The sequence below is a fragment of the Pan paniscus genome, chromosome 2, assembly GCF_029289425.2.
Source record: "Pan paniscus chromosome 2, NHGRI_mPanPan1-v2.0_pri, whole genome shotgun sequence".
In the NCBI taxonomy this organism is placed as follows: domain Eukaryota; kingdom Metazoa; phylum Chordata; class Mammalia; order Primates; family Hominidae; genus Pan; species Pan paniscus.
Window position 1 is genome coordinate 119,612,401 of NC_085926.1, and position 14,678 is coordinate 119,627,078.

The 14,678-nt window shown below is 43.5% G+C and overlaps 2 protein-coding genes and 1 pseudogene across 17 annotated transcripts in view; all 3 read right to left on the reverse strand.

The window, feature by feature from the left end:
• The window catches only part of HCLS1 (hematopoietic cell-specific Lyn substrate 1), a 29,681-nt gene extending 24,065 nt beyond the window's left edge, over nt 1-5,616 (reverse strand). The window contains exons 1-3 of the mRNA XM_003825172.5: nt 5,511-5,616; nt 2,958-3,041; nt 1,973-2,046 (exon numbers count right to left, since the gene is read on the reverse strand). Of these exons, the coding sequence (XP_003825220.1) occupies nt 1,973-2,046; nt 2,958-3,041 (158 nt within the window). The 5' untranslated portion in view covers nt 5,511-5,616. The remainder of the gene's footprint in view (nt 1-1,972; nt 2,047-2,957; nt 3,042-5,510) is intronic.
• On the reverse strand, nt 200-329 carry LOC112439334 (U4 spliceosomal RNA; annotated as a pseudogene).
• A 2,298-nt stretch (nt 5,617-7,914) lies between the features above and the next one.
• Nucleotides 7,915-14,678, reverse strand: part of GOLGB1 (golgin B1) — a 90,095-nt gene continuing 83,331 nt past the window's right edge. For 13 of the 16 annotated variants that reach the window (XM_055110342.2, XM_055110340.2, XM_055110339.2 and 10 more), the window contains 5 exons: nt 13,918-14,076; nt 12,778-12,875; nt 12,193-12,327; nt 9,641-9,746; nt 7,915-9,328 (listed from right to left, as the gene is read on the reverse strand). In XM_055110342.2, coding sequence (XP_054966317.1) covers nt 9,194-9,328; nt 9,641-9,746; nt 12,193-12,327; nt 12,778-12,875; nt 13,918-14,076 — 633 coding nt within the window. In that variant the 3' untranslated portion in view covers nt 7,915-9,193. The remainder of the gene's footprint in view (nt 9,329-9,640; nt 9,747-12,192; nt 12,328-12,777; nt 12,876-13,917; nt 14,077-14,678) is intronic. The other 3 variants (XM_008950482.6, XM_008950479.6, XM_008950476.6) reach the window with 1 other exon arrangement.

Below are 14,678 nucleotides of genomic sequence, written 5' to 3' on the forward strand. Positions count from 1 at the left end.
GATTTTAGAAAGGAAATCTGATTAAACTAACCTATATTAACAGGAAACAAAACTAACATCACTGAGCTGCTCAGAAGTGCTAAGTACTGCATTAGACATTGGCTATCCCATTGACCTGTAACTATACATCTTCAGGGTGGCTATTTTTTTTTAAGTTATTTCATTTTTTTATGAGGGTTGCTTGCTCTTTTTTTTTTTTTTTTTTTTTTTTTTGCCAATGCCTACTATATTGCAAGTCGTCATGGCAGAGTGTTGGGAAGTTTTCAATTAGCAATAATCACACCTCGGATAAACCTCATTGGCTACAATACCACCAAAGGCAAGAAGTGTGCATCCTCATCTGGACAATTCCCAGAATACCAGCGTTGAGTGGCCTTTATTCAGAAAAGGAAAAGGGTCTTGTGGTTTTTTTTTTTTTTTTTTTGATCTATGAGTCTATAGAGGGGTATCACAGAAGCTTCCTGAATGACCCTGTTCCATTGTTTCAATCTTTTTCCAGAATGGCATGGTTTATGAATAATATTCATTATAGCTACTTAATTGAAACCATTTATTTATTTATTTATTTATTTATTTATTGAGACTGAGTCTCGCTCTATCACCCTGGCTGGAGTGCAGTGGTGCGATCTTAGCTCACTGCAACCTGTGCCTCCTGGGTTCAAGAGACTCTCGTGCTTCGGCCTCCTGAGTAGCTGGGATTACAGGCGCCCGCCACCACGCCCGTCTAATTTTTGTATTTTTAGTAGACACAGGGTTTCATCATGTTGCCCAAGCTGGTCTTGAACTCCTGACCTCAAGTGATCTTCCTGGCTTGGCCTCCCAAAGTTTTGGGATTACAAGCGTGAGCCACCACGCCCGGCCGAAACCATTTATTTCTGCAGTTGTAGAAACTTGTGCCAGGCTTTCACAGTATGTTGCTTGTGCAATGTGGTCATCCACTGACACTTTTTAAAATCTAGAGGTAAAAACACTGCTTTTAGGGTGCAGTAGGGGGAGTTAAAAATGGAGCTTAAAACTGTATTAATCTTGCCATTTTGTGTGTAGTTGTTGAATTTTTGCTTGTTACACTATTTATTGTGTCTATCTTGCTACTAATGTTTGACATTCTGATACTATCCAAAGCAGATGGTCCTGGTTAGACGATCCTGAATCATCCGTGGAAGAGAGAAGGGGACCTCTCAGCCTGAATGTATGACATATCCCACAGAAACCCCTGGATATGTCTGTAAGTTCCTTTTATCTTCTGGTATCGGAGGGTTTTGTTTGTTTGTTTGTTTGTTTCTGGTAAAATGCATATGGGGCTATAATCTTAAAGATCCCTGAACATCGTTGCCAAAATAGTTTTTATCAACAGGTTTTCCAAGTGTTACATTTCTTCATATTACCATTCATGGCTTCCAACTTCTGTCAAATAGCTAAGTACAAATCTGTATTTAAAAAGTTATTTGGGCCAGTTATGGGAGCTGAAGTGGCCTCTTTTTATAGCATTTATTCTGAGTTCTTCACCTTGACATTTTACTGAATTGTTCTTAGTTCATCTGAAGGAAGTCACCCTGAATTCTAAATACATATTTACATTTATCTGAAGAGATAGATAGGAGATAGATGATTGCCAGGTAAATAGATAGAGAGGACCTTAGTATTTGGGCCACTTCCTCTATGAATCTCTCATGCCTTACTAAAGGAAGGGAGGCAGTTAATCCAATAGACCCACTTGGGGAAATAGCAGAGTTGTTAGGTATAAAAGATAGATAATAGGGTTGAGGAGGGTAAGAGGAGAGACATAAAATGGAAATATGCAATGACACACAGGTACACACAGGAACAGACTCTAGAAAAAAAAACAAACACAATAATACATAGACATGAACTACCCTATCCTTTTCCTCCCTCACCTTCCCCCAAGTCTCCGAGTTTTCTCTGGGCTCTTCCCATAACCCCCTTCCTTTTCTCCAGTCCTTTTGGCACCTACTTGATGTGTTCTGTGCGTCCAGACCCCTCGATGGTCTTGGCTCCCCATCGTTGCTCCTTTTCAGAGATGTCATTCTGCAAACGACAGCACGCAGTAATACATGACGGCAAGAAATGTGCCACATTGAGAAGGGCCACCCAACTGACACATGCCCTCCATGTCCCCTGTGTCCACTGCCTTCTTCAGTCTGGGTCTTTATTCACATCCCCTCTATATTTATCCCATCCTGACCCCATGTAAGAATTAAACTGGTGAGGCCAGGCATGGTGGCTTATGCCTGTAATCCTAGCATTTTAGGAGGCCGAGGCGGGTGGATCTCTTTAGGTCAGGAGCTCAAGACTAGCTTGGCCAACATGGTGAAACCCCATCTCTACCAAAAAAATACAAAAATTAGCCAGGTGTGGTGGCATGCACCTGTAGTCCCAACTGCAGGGACTACTTGGGAGGCTGAGGTAGGAGAATCGCTTGAACCTGGGAGGCAGAGGTTGCAGTGAGCTGAGATTGCACCACTGTACTCCAGCCTGGGTGACAGAGTGAGACTCTGTCTCAAAAAACAAACAAGAAAACACAAAGAATTAAACTAGTGAGCTCTGAAACCTCCGTTCCTCCTCTGCCTACTTCATGCCTACCCCATCTGGTCTCCTACAGCTTTTTAATCCCCCAATTACACATGCCCAGCTTGAATCCTGGATCATGGGCCAGGGGAGACCCAGGTTCACCTGCTTCTCACCTTCAGTATAGCCTGCCATGGCCTGTCAATCACACTGTCAAACTCACCCACACCTGTCTCTTTTCATCCCTGATACCAGGTATTGTGCATGCCCCACAGGTGACAGCCAATTGTCCTACCAATTAGTCCCAGTATGAGGGCTGTCTCAGTCCTAGAAGGCCCTTTTCCAAGCATCCTCAAAGATCACAGAGTGGCCCAGATGCCCTCCTCACCCCACCCTCTGCACTGTCCAAGCAAAGCTACTTCCAAACTCACCACAAAGTCAGGATCTGTGTCCCAATCATCACCCTGGGTCTCCACGGAAACAGACACATCATGGCCCACTACAGACTTCCACATCTGAGAGTGACCGGAGATGGGAATAATTAGGGACAAAAAAGGATCAAGAGGAGGGAAAATAGGAATGTTGAAGTCAAAATATAGCAGCCCAATATTTCCTGCCATTTTTTTTTTCTTAGAAGAAAATAGAAAATGAAGCAAAGCAAATGGGAGTTGTAGGAAGGCTTTTCTGCTCAGTTACAAGATGAGAGATGGGACTTTAATCAAGACGAACTGATGTGGGCTGGGCCCACCTGGGGCTAGAGAGAAGTCATCATGGGTGTGGGTAACACTAGGTAACCCACGAGTCAAAATTGCTGGAATTGTTCACTTGTGTCCCGAGGCCAGCCAGGCAGTGGCTGGAGGTGGTTGGCAATGAGTGGTGCTATAATATCCCTAGAATTATGGCCCTATTTCACTCAGGTTTCTATATATGATTCCTTTGTTGCTGTTGAAATACAAATTGGTTCTGCTTCTCACAAAGTGAACATGTACATCCCTCTTTACAACCTGCTGAACTACACTGAGAATTTTTCCAGCCTCTGGTCCAAGTGCTGTCCCACCTCCACCCTGAGTCTGGTCACCTCACAGCTGTGTAAGGTCAGCAGCGACAGTCGGCTGAAATTTCCACATGGAACAATGCATTGGGAAAGCATTATCTGCTGGGAATAAGTCAGTTATTACTCAATTTTTAAAAAATGGTTCAATTAATTGCTAAAGTCAAAAAATAGCATGTTTTCAAGTTGACAATTTACCGTAGAAAAGAAAAAAGAATAATATGTAATAAATCTGATTTTGAACATTAAGAGGTATTCAGTTTTTATCAACTAAATAAATGTTGCAGAAATATTTAGAGAACCCTAGCTTGGAAGGGTGCCAAACTTATTCTGCTAGGGCATTCCCAGTGTTCTAGTCGGCCTTCCGGACTGTGCAGAAGGAAGAGCGGCACAGTTGCTCTGCATCTGTGGATTTGGTGTGAAGAAGTAACAACAGACAATGCTCATCTGCTGTGGTCGCCACTGAGACTTCTTGACCCTGGCAGCACTTGCTAGCTGGCAATCCTTCCCTCCTCAGACACCTCATCCCATTGGAGACCTTCCCCATGCTCTCCATTGTCTCCAAAGAGTCCCTTTACAACCACTCCTCGGGTTCTCCTGTCTCCACCTAGGCCTTCAGATTCTCCAGTTTTCTATTTCCACTTGAAAGCTCCATCTTCTCCATTGAGCAACCCCTTAAAAACCAGCCCAGGGGAAGTCTGGGTAAATCAGTTAAAGAGATGCTAAGGGGACACTGGAGAGATATTGACTGAGTTAGCCGGGAGTCATGGCTGAAAGCAGCTTGGCTTTCCCTGATGCGGTTGGAGACAGCAAAACATCCTTACTACCTGCATCCTTACTACCCCTCTGCTTCTTATCCCCTGGCTCCTGGGCTGCTGTGCAACAAAAGGACTGTCACACAGAAAACTGGAATGGAGAAGTTTCTGAAATAGTCATGAGCAATAAGGAAGCAATGAGGACTGATGGTCCCATCCTCCTTCCTGTGGCTCCTCTGAGGCCTCAGCCTGACTCTCCCATTCACCCATTTTTGAAATAAAGAGTTTCTGAAATAGAGACAATTTATCTAATATCCTTGACCTATTGACCAGAAACCAGAAAGGTAAGAAGTGCTATCTAGAGGTGAGAACCAGAGAGTAATCTGGTGAGGCCTTGTTGCGATGCTGACCTCCTGCATCAAAGTACACGGACTGGGAGTCAGAAGCCCTGGCTGTCACCCCAGCTCTGTGACTAAGCCTCTGAGGGACCATCACAAGGGCATCAACAGAGTAGGTACTCATTTGCCAGGTATCAGACCAGGCGATTAAGAAATACTAACTTTAATAATTTGGCAAATCAGCAATTATCTCTGATTTTCCCAGTGGAAAATAATGAAGGGGTTAACGTAGCTCATCTGTAGTCTCCTTGATTTCTGACATTCTGAGATTCTGTGATCTACGAACACAGAAACTAGCCCCAGCAGAACAATCATGCCTTCTCTTGGGCTCCATCAGCACTTGGTACTCAGTGCTAGTGTACATCAGTGACTACTTCCTGATCTGTTACATTTCCTGTGTGGGTTTGTTTCTCTGAGACCATATGCTCTTCAAGGGCAGACACTGTTTTCGTCTCCTGTGGTCCTCCTCCCAGCTCAGTACCTAGGGGAGACAGGCCTTAGAGTGGGTTGTAGATTGTCAGCAGAAACCAGGCAACACTTTGCTTGATGTTGGTGCTAGATGGCTCCTGAAACACTTGCCTTGGGTTTAAGCCCCTCCCTTTTGTTTCTATCTCCAGATGCTGATTTGCTACAACCACTCACAACCAGGCCTTCTGGCCATAAAAGGATAAAAGCCTACTAGTGGTGACCTTGCCCATCACCAAGGACTAAGAGCCAGGTAGGTTCCTCCTCAACTCTTACTCTGTGTTTCCCAACTGTCCCATGGCTCAGAGTACCCACCTCCACCTGTGCAAGCCTCTGTTCTAAGCGCCCGGCTCCTCGCGTCCACACCGACTCCCTCTCTGGCTGCTGCCACTTCGGAGTGAGAAACTGAGCTGCTGCTTCAGTTCCGTATTCAGGCTTTCGTCATTTCCTGCCACCCCATCCTCACAGCTACTTCCTGAAATTTGAGTCAGTTCCTTCTGCTTTAGACACTTAAATTTTAAAAGGATTAAATGTTTCTGTGCCTGGTCTTTTGCAAGGTTTTGACAATGGGGGTCATAGGGCAGTCATAGAAAATGCTGCTTTGACTCTGAGTTTGTAATCCAGTGAGAGCAACAAACATTCAACCAGAAAACACATTAGAGAATGCTGTAGAACAGCATTGTGTCCTAAATAGGGTGGCAGTTACATTTGAGACAGTAAAGGAATTCAGAGCATTTGGTATTGGGTGTATTCATCAAGAAAGGCTTTATGGGAAAAGTGATTTATATGTGGGTTTTGAAGCATAAGACTTAAAAAGAAACTCACCCCTATATTACCCACAGCACTTAAAAGTGGAGTTTTCATATAGATGTTCAAATAAACGTCGAACAATTGAATGCCAGAAGAGAATAACTCATGAGGGAAAAGGCAAGACATGGAAGGAGAGTTTCCTAGCTTGTTTGGGGCACTGTGGAGTCTGAGCTAACAAACTAAAGATTTGGCTCTAGAGCGTAGGAAGAATTCCGAAAGAACCAGGTGCTGGTCAGCTGATGGAAGAAGGTCTTTGTGGTATCCTGTTTTACTGCGTGTCAAGACTTGCTGCCCCTCCCTTCCCTCTTGAAGTCAGACTTACTCAGGTGACTTGTTTTGGCCAGTGACAGATACCACTTTCTGGCGGAGACCGTAAGACCACTGCAAGCTTTGCCATGCTTTCACCACTGCCCAAGGCAACCTGCAATTCTCCATATTGGCTCCTCCAGCAGACTGGGTCCCTGAGTGAGAAAGAACACAAGTGGAGCCCCATCCACCATGTGGGGGAATTGGAGTCTTTCACTAAAAAATAGTCCTTTGTTTTGGCTACTGAGAATTTGAGGGTGTCTGTTATTGTATCTGACCTAGCCTCTCCTAATCTTGATTGTGGACTTCTTGATTTGTTCACAACGGTGCATCCTCCAAGGAGTTTAAGCAGGACTGGATGAAACTGGCCCATGATACAGGCACTTTTCTGCATTAGGAATATGAAGCCTCTGTCACTTCCAAATCTAAGGATTCTATGCCTGGGGGAGCTTTATTTATTCCTTCTACTTTATTACCTATTTATCATGGTGGTACCAAAGTTATGATAAGGAAGAGTACGTTTGTACAAGAGAAAAATCACTTGGAATCCTCATGTAGTGTCAAAATACGATTTAGACTAGATGATGTGACACACCATCCAGGGACATAGTTCTCTAGAGAAAATATAGAAATTAATCAGAGATGACACCAAGAAGTCCCATCTTTCCTTAGCAAATGTCACAAGTTCATTACTGATGAGGTAGTGAGGTGTATCACACAGAAAAAGAATGGGCCTTGAAGCCAGATAGACTTGATTCAATTAAACCACTTATTGTACTTTGAGAAAGTGAGCTATCTTCTCTCAAGCAGCAACTTAATATAAAAATCCATAATAGCTGGGCACGGTGGCTCACACCTCTAATCCCAGCACTTTGGGAGGCTGAGGCGGGTGGATCACAAGGTGAGGAGTTTTGAGACCAGACTGGCCAACAGAGTGAAACTCCACCTCTACTAAAAGTGCAAAGATTAGCCGGGCATGGTGGCAGGTGCCTGTAATCCCAGCTACTTGGGAGACTGAGGCAGGAGAATCGCTTGAAACTGGAAGGCGGAAGGTGCAGTGAGTTGAGATTGTGCCACTGCACTCCAGCCTGAGCGAAAGAGTGAAACTCGGTCTCAAAAAAACCCAACAAAACAAAACAAAACAAAACAAAACAAAACAAAACAAAACATAATAATGCCTATCTAACCTGCTACATGCTATTAAGCTTCTCTTCTCCCATTCCCACCCAGAGGGATCCTAGGGGCCTATTGTTTTCACTATGTGCCAGACAAGAGTTCTCCCAGGACCATGCATGGATCTGCATCAATTTCATGCCCTAAGGCCCAGCTTATTTGGTTCAGTATTAGGATAGAATTTCCTCACTGCATTCATCACCTGGGGTCTAGCAGCTAAGGCTGGAAAGATGCATGCAGCTGTCACTGATATTGGCCAGTGAGAAGAAAGCCTGAATATGTAGAGCTTTCTACCCCTATAACCATTCCTGGCTACCTCCTTCCCTACTTCCCTTACCCACCTTCCACCCCCCAGCATGCAAACACAGGTACCGAAACACCTGTGCACATATCCATTCACTCACATGTACACACACATACACACAAACTCTTCATTCTGAAAATAATTTTATTATTTTACAGTTGTTCAGGAAACTTCCCAGGATGTTGTAACCAAGATTTAATCACCACAGTAGATTTAGAGCAGATCAGTCAGCCCACCTGTCTTCTCTCTTCTTTAGGGAGAGGCTAGGCAGTGAACACATCACGTATGCAATGAGAAAATAACCAACTGGTAGGATGGGGGAGGGGAGGGGAGGCAGGGAATAGGCACAAATGGAATTCTATCCTGGCTGTCCTTCTCAGGTCTATCTATATTTAATTTTGTCTTCTCTATATTCTCCTTCCATTGCCACAGAGGGCAGAGACAATGGGGCTGAGAAACTGTAATAACTGTCACTAACAGCAAAGTAGCTTAGTACTTCAAGAGGTCAGGAGTTGCAGTGTGGTGTTAGACCAGTCAGACTCCTGGCTGAGAGTCAATGCCTAATATTGGCTCCCAGTGGCCCCTGAGCACTGTCTCAGGGTCCACATTCCAGGAATATTCAGATATTCCTGGAATGACAAGAATTGGAACCCTGCTGTCCATAGACACTTCTCCCTGCCCTTTGGTGAAAGGAAAGACTTAGGCCACTTAATACCTTAGTATACATGTGATCAAGGGCAAAAGCAAAGGGATTCTATCCTTATAGTCTAGGACCTGAAATTCTCCCTCCAATTATATCTGAAATTGGCAGGGAAGAAGATGCTGTCCTCCCATGTGATCTAACAGCTAAAACCCCTAGGGAGTTCCTTCAGCTTTCACCACCCTATTCTGCAAGAGACCTAAATCAGATGTCCTATGAGGTGACATGTTCATTTCCCTGAACTCTGTTTATGGCAGAGCCACCTTCCCCCTGAAACAGGAGAAAATACAGGCAAACAAGGCAAAGAAAGTTATCAATCAAAATGATACTGAACTTCAGATTATTAGGTTTATTGAAACCATCCTCTTGGCTTGGCTGAAAGACATTCCTCAGTATCTTTTACAGGACCACAAAAGATCAGGGTCCTGCAAAATCTCAACAAATATTAGGCTCAACAAACCAAATGTGATTCTCAGATTAAGCAGAAGTGTTCAGGCTCAGGGCAGTAGAAGAAAGCAGACTCGCCAGTCCCTGCAGCTCCAACGTGTCCTCGTATCCACCTCTGTTTTTGCAGGCACTTTCCGTGAAGAGTTGGAGAGAAGACCTGTAAATGGGAAGACTGTTCCACTGGAATTGATGTTCTGATGTTAGAGGTGAGAGAATTCCAAGTTTTGAGGGGAGTGGTCCAAAGAGTAACAACTAAGTCTACAGATGGCCCGTAAAACACAGAATGAGCAGGACATGAATCATTAGAAAGTAGATGGCTGCTAGAAGTGGCACTCGGGTCCGTGAATGACAGAGTGAACGCAGGACTCGCTTCCATCCAACGCCACTCCGGGTCTGAAAGAAAAATGTGAAAGTCAGAGAGTTTTCACCCTACAGGGCTATGTTGCTTTCCCTCCTACTAGTCTTGCACTTAAGCAAAGCTGACCCAACCACTGTAGAAAGGGGTATTCTGAGAGGAAAGTTGCCTCAGAGTCAACAACTTGGCAAATTCCACCAGGTTCTAATCTTCCACGCCCTTCCAGCCTTAGACTCATCCGCTGCTCAGTGGCTGGACTTCCACATTCCTTCTCCTCAGCTCCTTGCCCCCAGTATAGCCAGCCCTGTCAGATAATAGAACACCCTCTCTTTATCCTTCTTCCTTCTTACCCTTCGACAACTGTTGCTTGTAAGATCTATTAACAGTGCCTGCTCCTGAGTGCCACAGGAGCCAATGATAGGAGTCCGGGAAGAGTCCCATTCACTGTGCTCTAACCTGAGTTGAGAAAAAAAAGAGGCATAGCATTGGTTCATAGCATGAGAGGCTGATCAGGCCCAGTCTTCCCAGTCATCCTGCCACACAATGCAGCACAGGAGGAGACTTGCAGCAAAAGCTGCTCCCACAAACCCAAACCCATGCAAGGGGGGTACCAGCAGATACGTTTCCTTCAGCAGCAGCAAAATGTGACAATAACTATCAGGAATTGACTGCCTACTCACTATGTATCAGGCTCTAGGCTGGGTGCTTTACATACATTTAATCCTCAGGTTCTGAGGTTGGTCTTATTATCTTCAAAGTGCTAAGGCTTACAGAGGTTAAATTACTTGCCCATGGCGGCACAGCCAGTAAGCGGCAGAGCCAGAATTCAATACCCAACTTTGTCTTTCAAGCCTCACGTTCTTTTTTCCACCACACCACACCTGACTTGGAGAAACTCATTACATTTTTTTCTTTTATTAAAGGCTAATAGGCAAAAGCATCCAAAGAAGATTTCTGTGGAGTTTTAAAAATTAAATTGAACTAAAAAAAATTAAATTGAATTGGCAGTCTCCACTGCCTTCTGGCTCAGTTTTTGCTGATTTGCTTATTTAATACTGGAACTTCTCCATTTAATGAAGAAGCTGCCATTACTCACTCAATGGTTATGTCAAACAAACAAAGGAGCTGCATGTAACACAGCACGTTTGATCAAGCATTTGCCTATAGGGATGAACTTTTTCAATGGGGAAGAGAGGATGAAACTCTTGCCTCTACTCTTCATGTTTTCTCCTTCTGAAAGGATATCTATTAGCTTAATATTCTTGGGCTCTCTGCAGGACACATTCTTTTCCCTGGGAGAGAAGAAACACCTTAATCCAATTTGTGAGTCTAGAAAGAGAACTGAGCACGCACAGCCTAGCTCCTTCTTTCCTGCTTCCCTCCTGAGAGCCAGGCTGACTAAAAAATACACCTTCTGTGTCTATTCCTCCATGTGATGAGCTTTTCAGAAGCAGCTTTGATCTGGAACAGCATGGTCTGTTACTATGGAGGTCAGTCTGTCAATGTAGGCTATGCTGAGGAAGGATGAGAAGTCTGTAGGTATTGATGAGGAAGATGGTACTGGCTGCCTTTAAACTGCAGGGCCACTGAGTTCCACCTGCTCTTTAGAGTACATGTGAGATTCTAACATTACAATGGCAGTACCTGGACTAGGCAGGCAGCCCTTAATTAGCTACCCCAACTTCCATTCTGCATCAGAGCTAAAGAGGGAATTGTGGCTTGAATTAATACAGCTTGCCCACAGGCTCAAGAGTCATCATCCCACACATGCAGTCTCAGTTGGTTTGGGACAGGTTAGTTACACAAGAGGGAGATCAACCTCCCCATTGGCCAGGTTTCACCGGTCTAAACAATTCAATAGCAAGTAGAAGAGAAACAGTCATGAGGGCACAGGCCTGAAAATGCTCGGCAGAGATGGCAAGACACCACACAAGGCATTTAAGCAAAGCTGGCCCACCCTCAAAGCTGCATATCAAGGCCTGAATAGGTGATGAAAATTAAGAAGTTGTGAATATGTTGGATTGGAAAGAAAGGTATCTCAAGTAAGACCTGCTCAATGGGGCTGTCACCTCTGCCACATAAACTTTACAAGAAGGCATTAATATCAGAAATGTCATTCTCTGAGGAAAGTGATCATATACATAGGTGGCTTTCTCCCAAAATATAATAAAAGTGCCTGCTTTTAACGATATTTTCCGTGGAAAGGGACTTCCAGCAGCAAAATACTTGTAGCAATTCTCTATCCTCTCATGCATAGTGATTCTTTTGATGAGAATAAGGAATTAGGGATGTGTAGCTCTGCCCTTCCAAATTACACTTGGAGCAAACTGCTCATAGGAAGCACAGTTCACTCTGTTATTCCAATACTCTTGTTTGGCAAGAGCAGGATTTTCTGTGAAGGAGGTCTACCTTGGCCCAACATTGTCTGTGACTGGGAGGGTAAGTTCAGGGTTAGGAAGTGCATTTGCCAACAAATAAAAAGCTACATTCTTTTAACATCATTTATAAAGCAGTCTTTTAATCTCTCAATCTTTTAATCTTTTAAAAAAGATTTCCATGGATTCAGATCTCAGGTAGAAAATGAGGTTGTCACTTATTTGGTCCTCTAGAGAACCCAACACCTACCTCATATAGTTATGGTTAGGGTGAAATAAAATATCTTTCAATAATGGTAGATATCATTATTATTCTCTAAGAACAACTGTTTTAGAAAACACTGACTCTCTTATACTCCAAAAGTACAGTGTTCTCTTGGGTGACCACAATGTTGGTAAACTCATTGCAGCAACTACCTCCAAGATGAGAAAAAGATCTTAAGAAATCCTAAGTCTGACAGGAAATGTACATGAGTTTGATCAGAAAGGATCGGAAGGGAACAGAGGCTATCTCCTTCAGCCTTTACCGTCTGATCTGCTCCTCGGCCACAGAGAGAGCATTCTCAGCAGCCACTCTTTGGTCTCGTTCTTCTTCCAGCAGCTTCCTTAATTCATTCACTTCCCGTCTGGTGTTGCATAGCTGCTGCTGAGCTTCAGAAAAGCTTTAGGATGAGAGGAAAACAAAAAGCATCATCAGATGCAGAAAACAGTTGCTAATACAAGGGATTCAAAGTCTTCATAAGGTTGTAAAGCAAGAAAATCCATAGAAGCTTGTCTGAACACAATATTTTAAAAGCAAAGCTGTAGAGGGATTAAATGAAGCTGCAGAAAATACCTAAAGAAATTTCAGGAACTGATTATCTTTCATTTTACTATCATAGAGTAGTTGTTAGTGGTGTGTGTGTGTTGGTGTTGCTCTTTTTGTTTTACAAACTTTTCACACACAAATGTTAGTTATTATTGTTACTATTTGATCCTCACATCACTTCTGTGAGGCTAATAAGATAACAAGACATATTAAATCCATATAAAGGACTCCAGTTAAATCTAGATTACTGCCCAATTTCTGGACTCTGGTGTATGCTCCAGGGTTTAGAGAGCCACTCCCCTACCTTTGCTGCGGTTCCCTTAGTTCCTCAGGGTCACTCTTTCTGTGAACTCCATTCTTTTCCTGGGGAGCTCCTGGAGCAACATCTATATTTAGTGGCCCCTGGAAGAAGAATAAGCTTAGTAATTCAGTGATGAACGCTCTTAAGAAACTGTACTTGAGCAAAATGAGAGCTCGTTTACAGAGGACTATCCCCGCTTATAATTCTCAAGTCCAAATTTAGAAGTGAGAAGCTTCTGCTCTAGCAGATTACTCACCTACATAAAACTCTTGTCTTGATTAGATTTTTCTCCCAGATTCTCATTCTTGAATTTCTCCTCTTAAAAGTTAAGTCTGGGCCGGGCGCTGTGGCTCAAGCCTGTAATCCCAGCACTTTGGGAGGCTGAGGTGGGTGGATCACAAGATCAGGAGTTCAAGACCAGCCTGGCCAAGATGGTGAAACCCTGTCTCCACTAAAAATACAAAAAATTAGCCGGGTGTGGTGGCAGGCGCCTGTAATCCCAGCAACTCGGGAGGCTGAGGCAGAGAATTGCTTGAACCCAGGAGGTGGAGGTCGCAGTGAGCCGAGATCGTGCTACTGCATTCCAGCCTGGGCGACAGAGCGAGACTCCGTCTCAAAAAAAAAAAAAAAAAAAAAAAAAAAAGTTAAGTCTGCTGTGGATGCTTATGGCTTTTCCAGAAGCCACTTTGATCCTTCCCTTGCTTGTCCAGCCCCTCCCAACCCCCTTTTCCTCCTCCGTATCCTATACGTCTCCATACTAATTCTCAGTCTCCTCCAACTTCAATGCTGTACTCCTCTCCCTGGCTGTCAACAGTGCTGCCTGTTTTGTTCTCAGATCCAAAGTTTCCTACAATTTTCTTATTACTTAAAGCAAAATCAACACTTTCTCTGTTTCAGAGTACCAAATGTCTCAGTCATCACTGTTTCCTACTCATGTTTTGATTTCTCTCCCACCATCTCACTGATCTTTTTTCTTCTAATTGCTTCACTGTAATTTTTCTCAGACCTTATTCCCATCTCAATTAACTCTTTCTTCTCTCCCACTTTCTTCCCTGACCCCTAATTACATTAACTTCTTCCATACTGCTCTTTAGTGCTTCACCACTTGCACTAAATTTCATCACACTTCTCCCAGTCTCTCACCTTCTCCTTACTCACCGCCTGCAGCTCTTGAACCTGCTTCTCCAAGACTGCACAGTGATTTAAAAGGTCACCATAGTGCTGCTGGTTCTCACGAAGACTCTGACTGGTATCGCAGAGCTGAATGGAAAGGGTGTTTTTCTCTTCCAGTAGCTGAGAGAACTGAAACAGAGGCGAGGATAAGCATCATCCTGCAGTACTGTAAGCAGTGCTGAGGTGAAATGTTCTGAGTTTTCAGGATCTAATTTTCCTATGGAAGACCTTTGTTTCAGCAACAGCAACAATAGCCTTTGTGTGCCTTCAAAGTTGGAAAAAGCATAATTTTTTTTGATCAAGACAGAAAACAATTCTGGAGGAGTAGCAGAAAGCTTTTTTTGTTTTGTTTTGTTTTGTTTTTTTAAATGGTGCCCAGTACATTAACTGAAAAACCATGAAGCAGAAGTCCATAAGCAATCTAATTACATAGGCTATTCTGGGTACATAAGAGGGAGAAGGCAGTACCTCAGGGTCAAAGTTCATGGTACTAACAAATGACTATAATCTCCAGAACTCAATATGGCTGGAGAGAGCTGTCACCCCAAAATCTGTGCAATAATATTACTAGGCAGATTCCTCAATGCCATAAAGAGTTATAAGTTACTGAGAGAATAGAATAAAAAATTATAATATGTGGTAGAAGGGAGAAACAGAATAAATCCCAACATGTATATGTATATGTCAGAAACTGTTGAGAGCATAGATTCTCCCAGGTAGAAACATTTCAG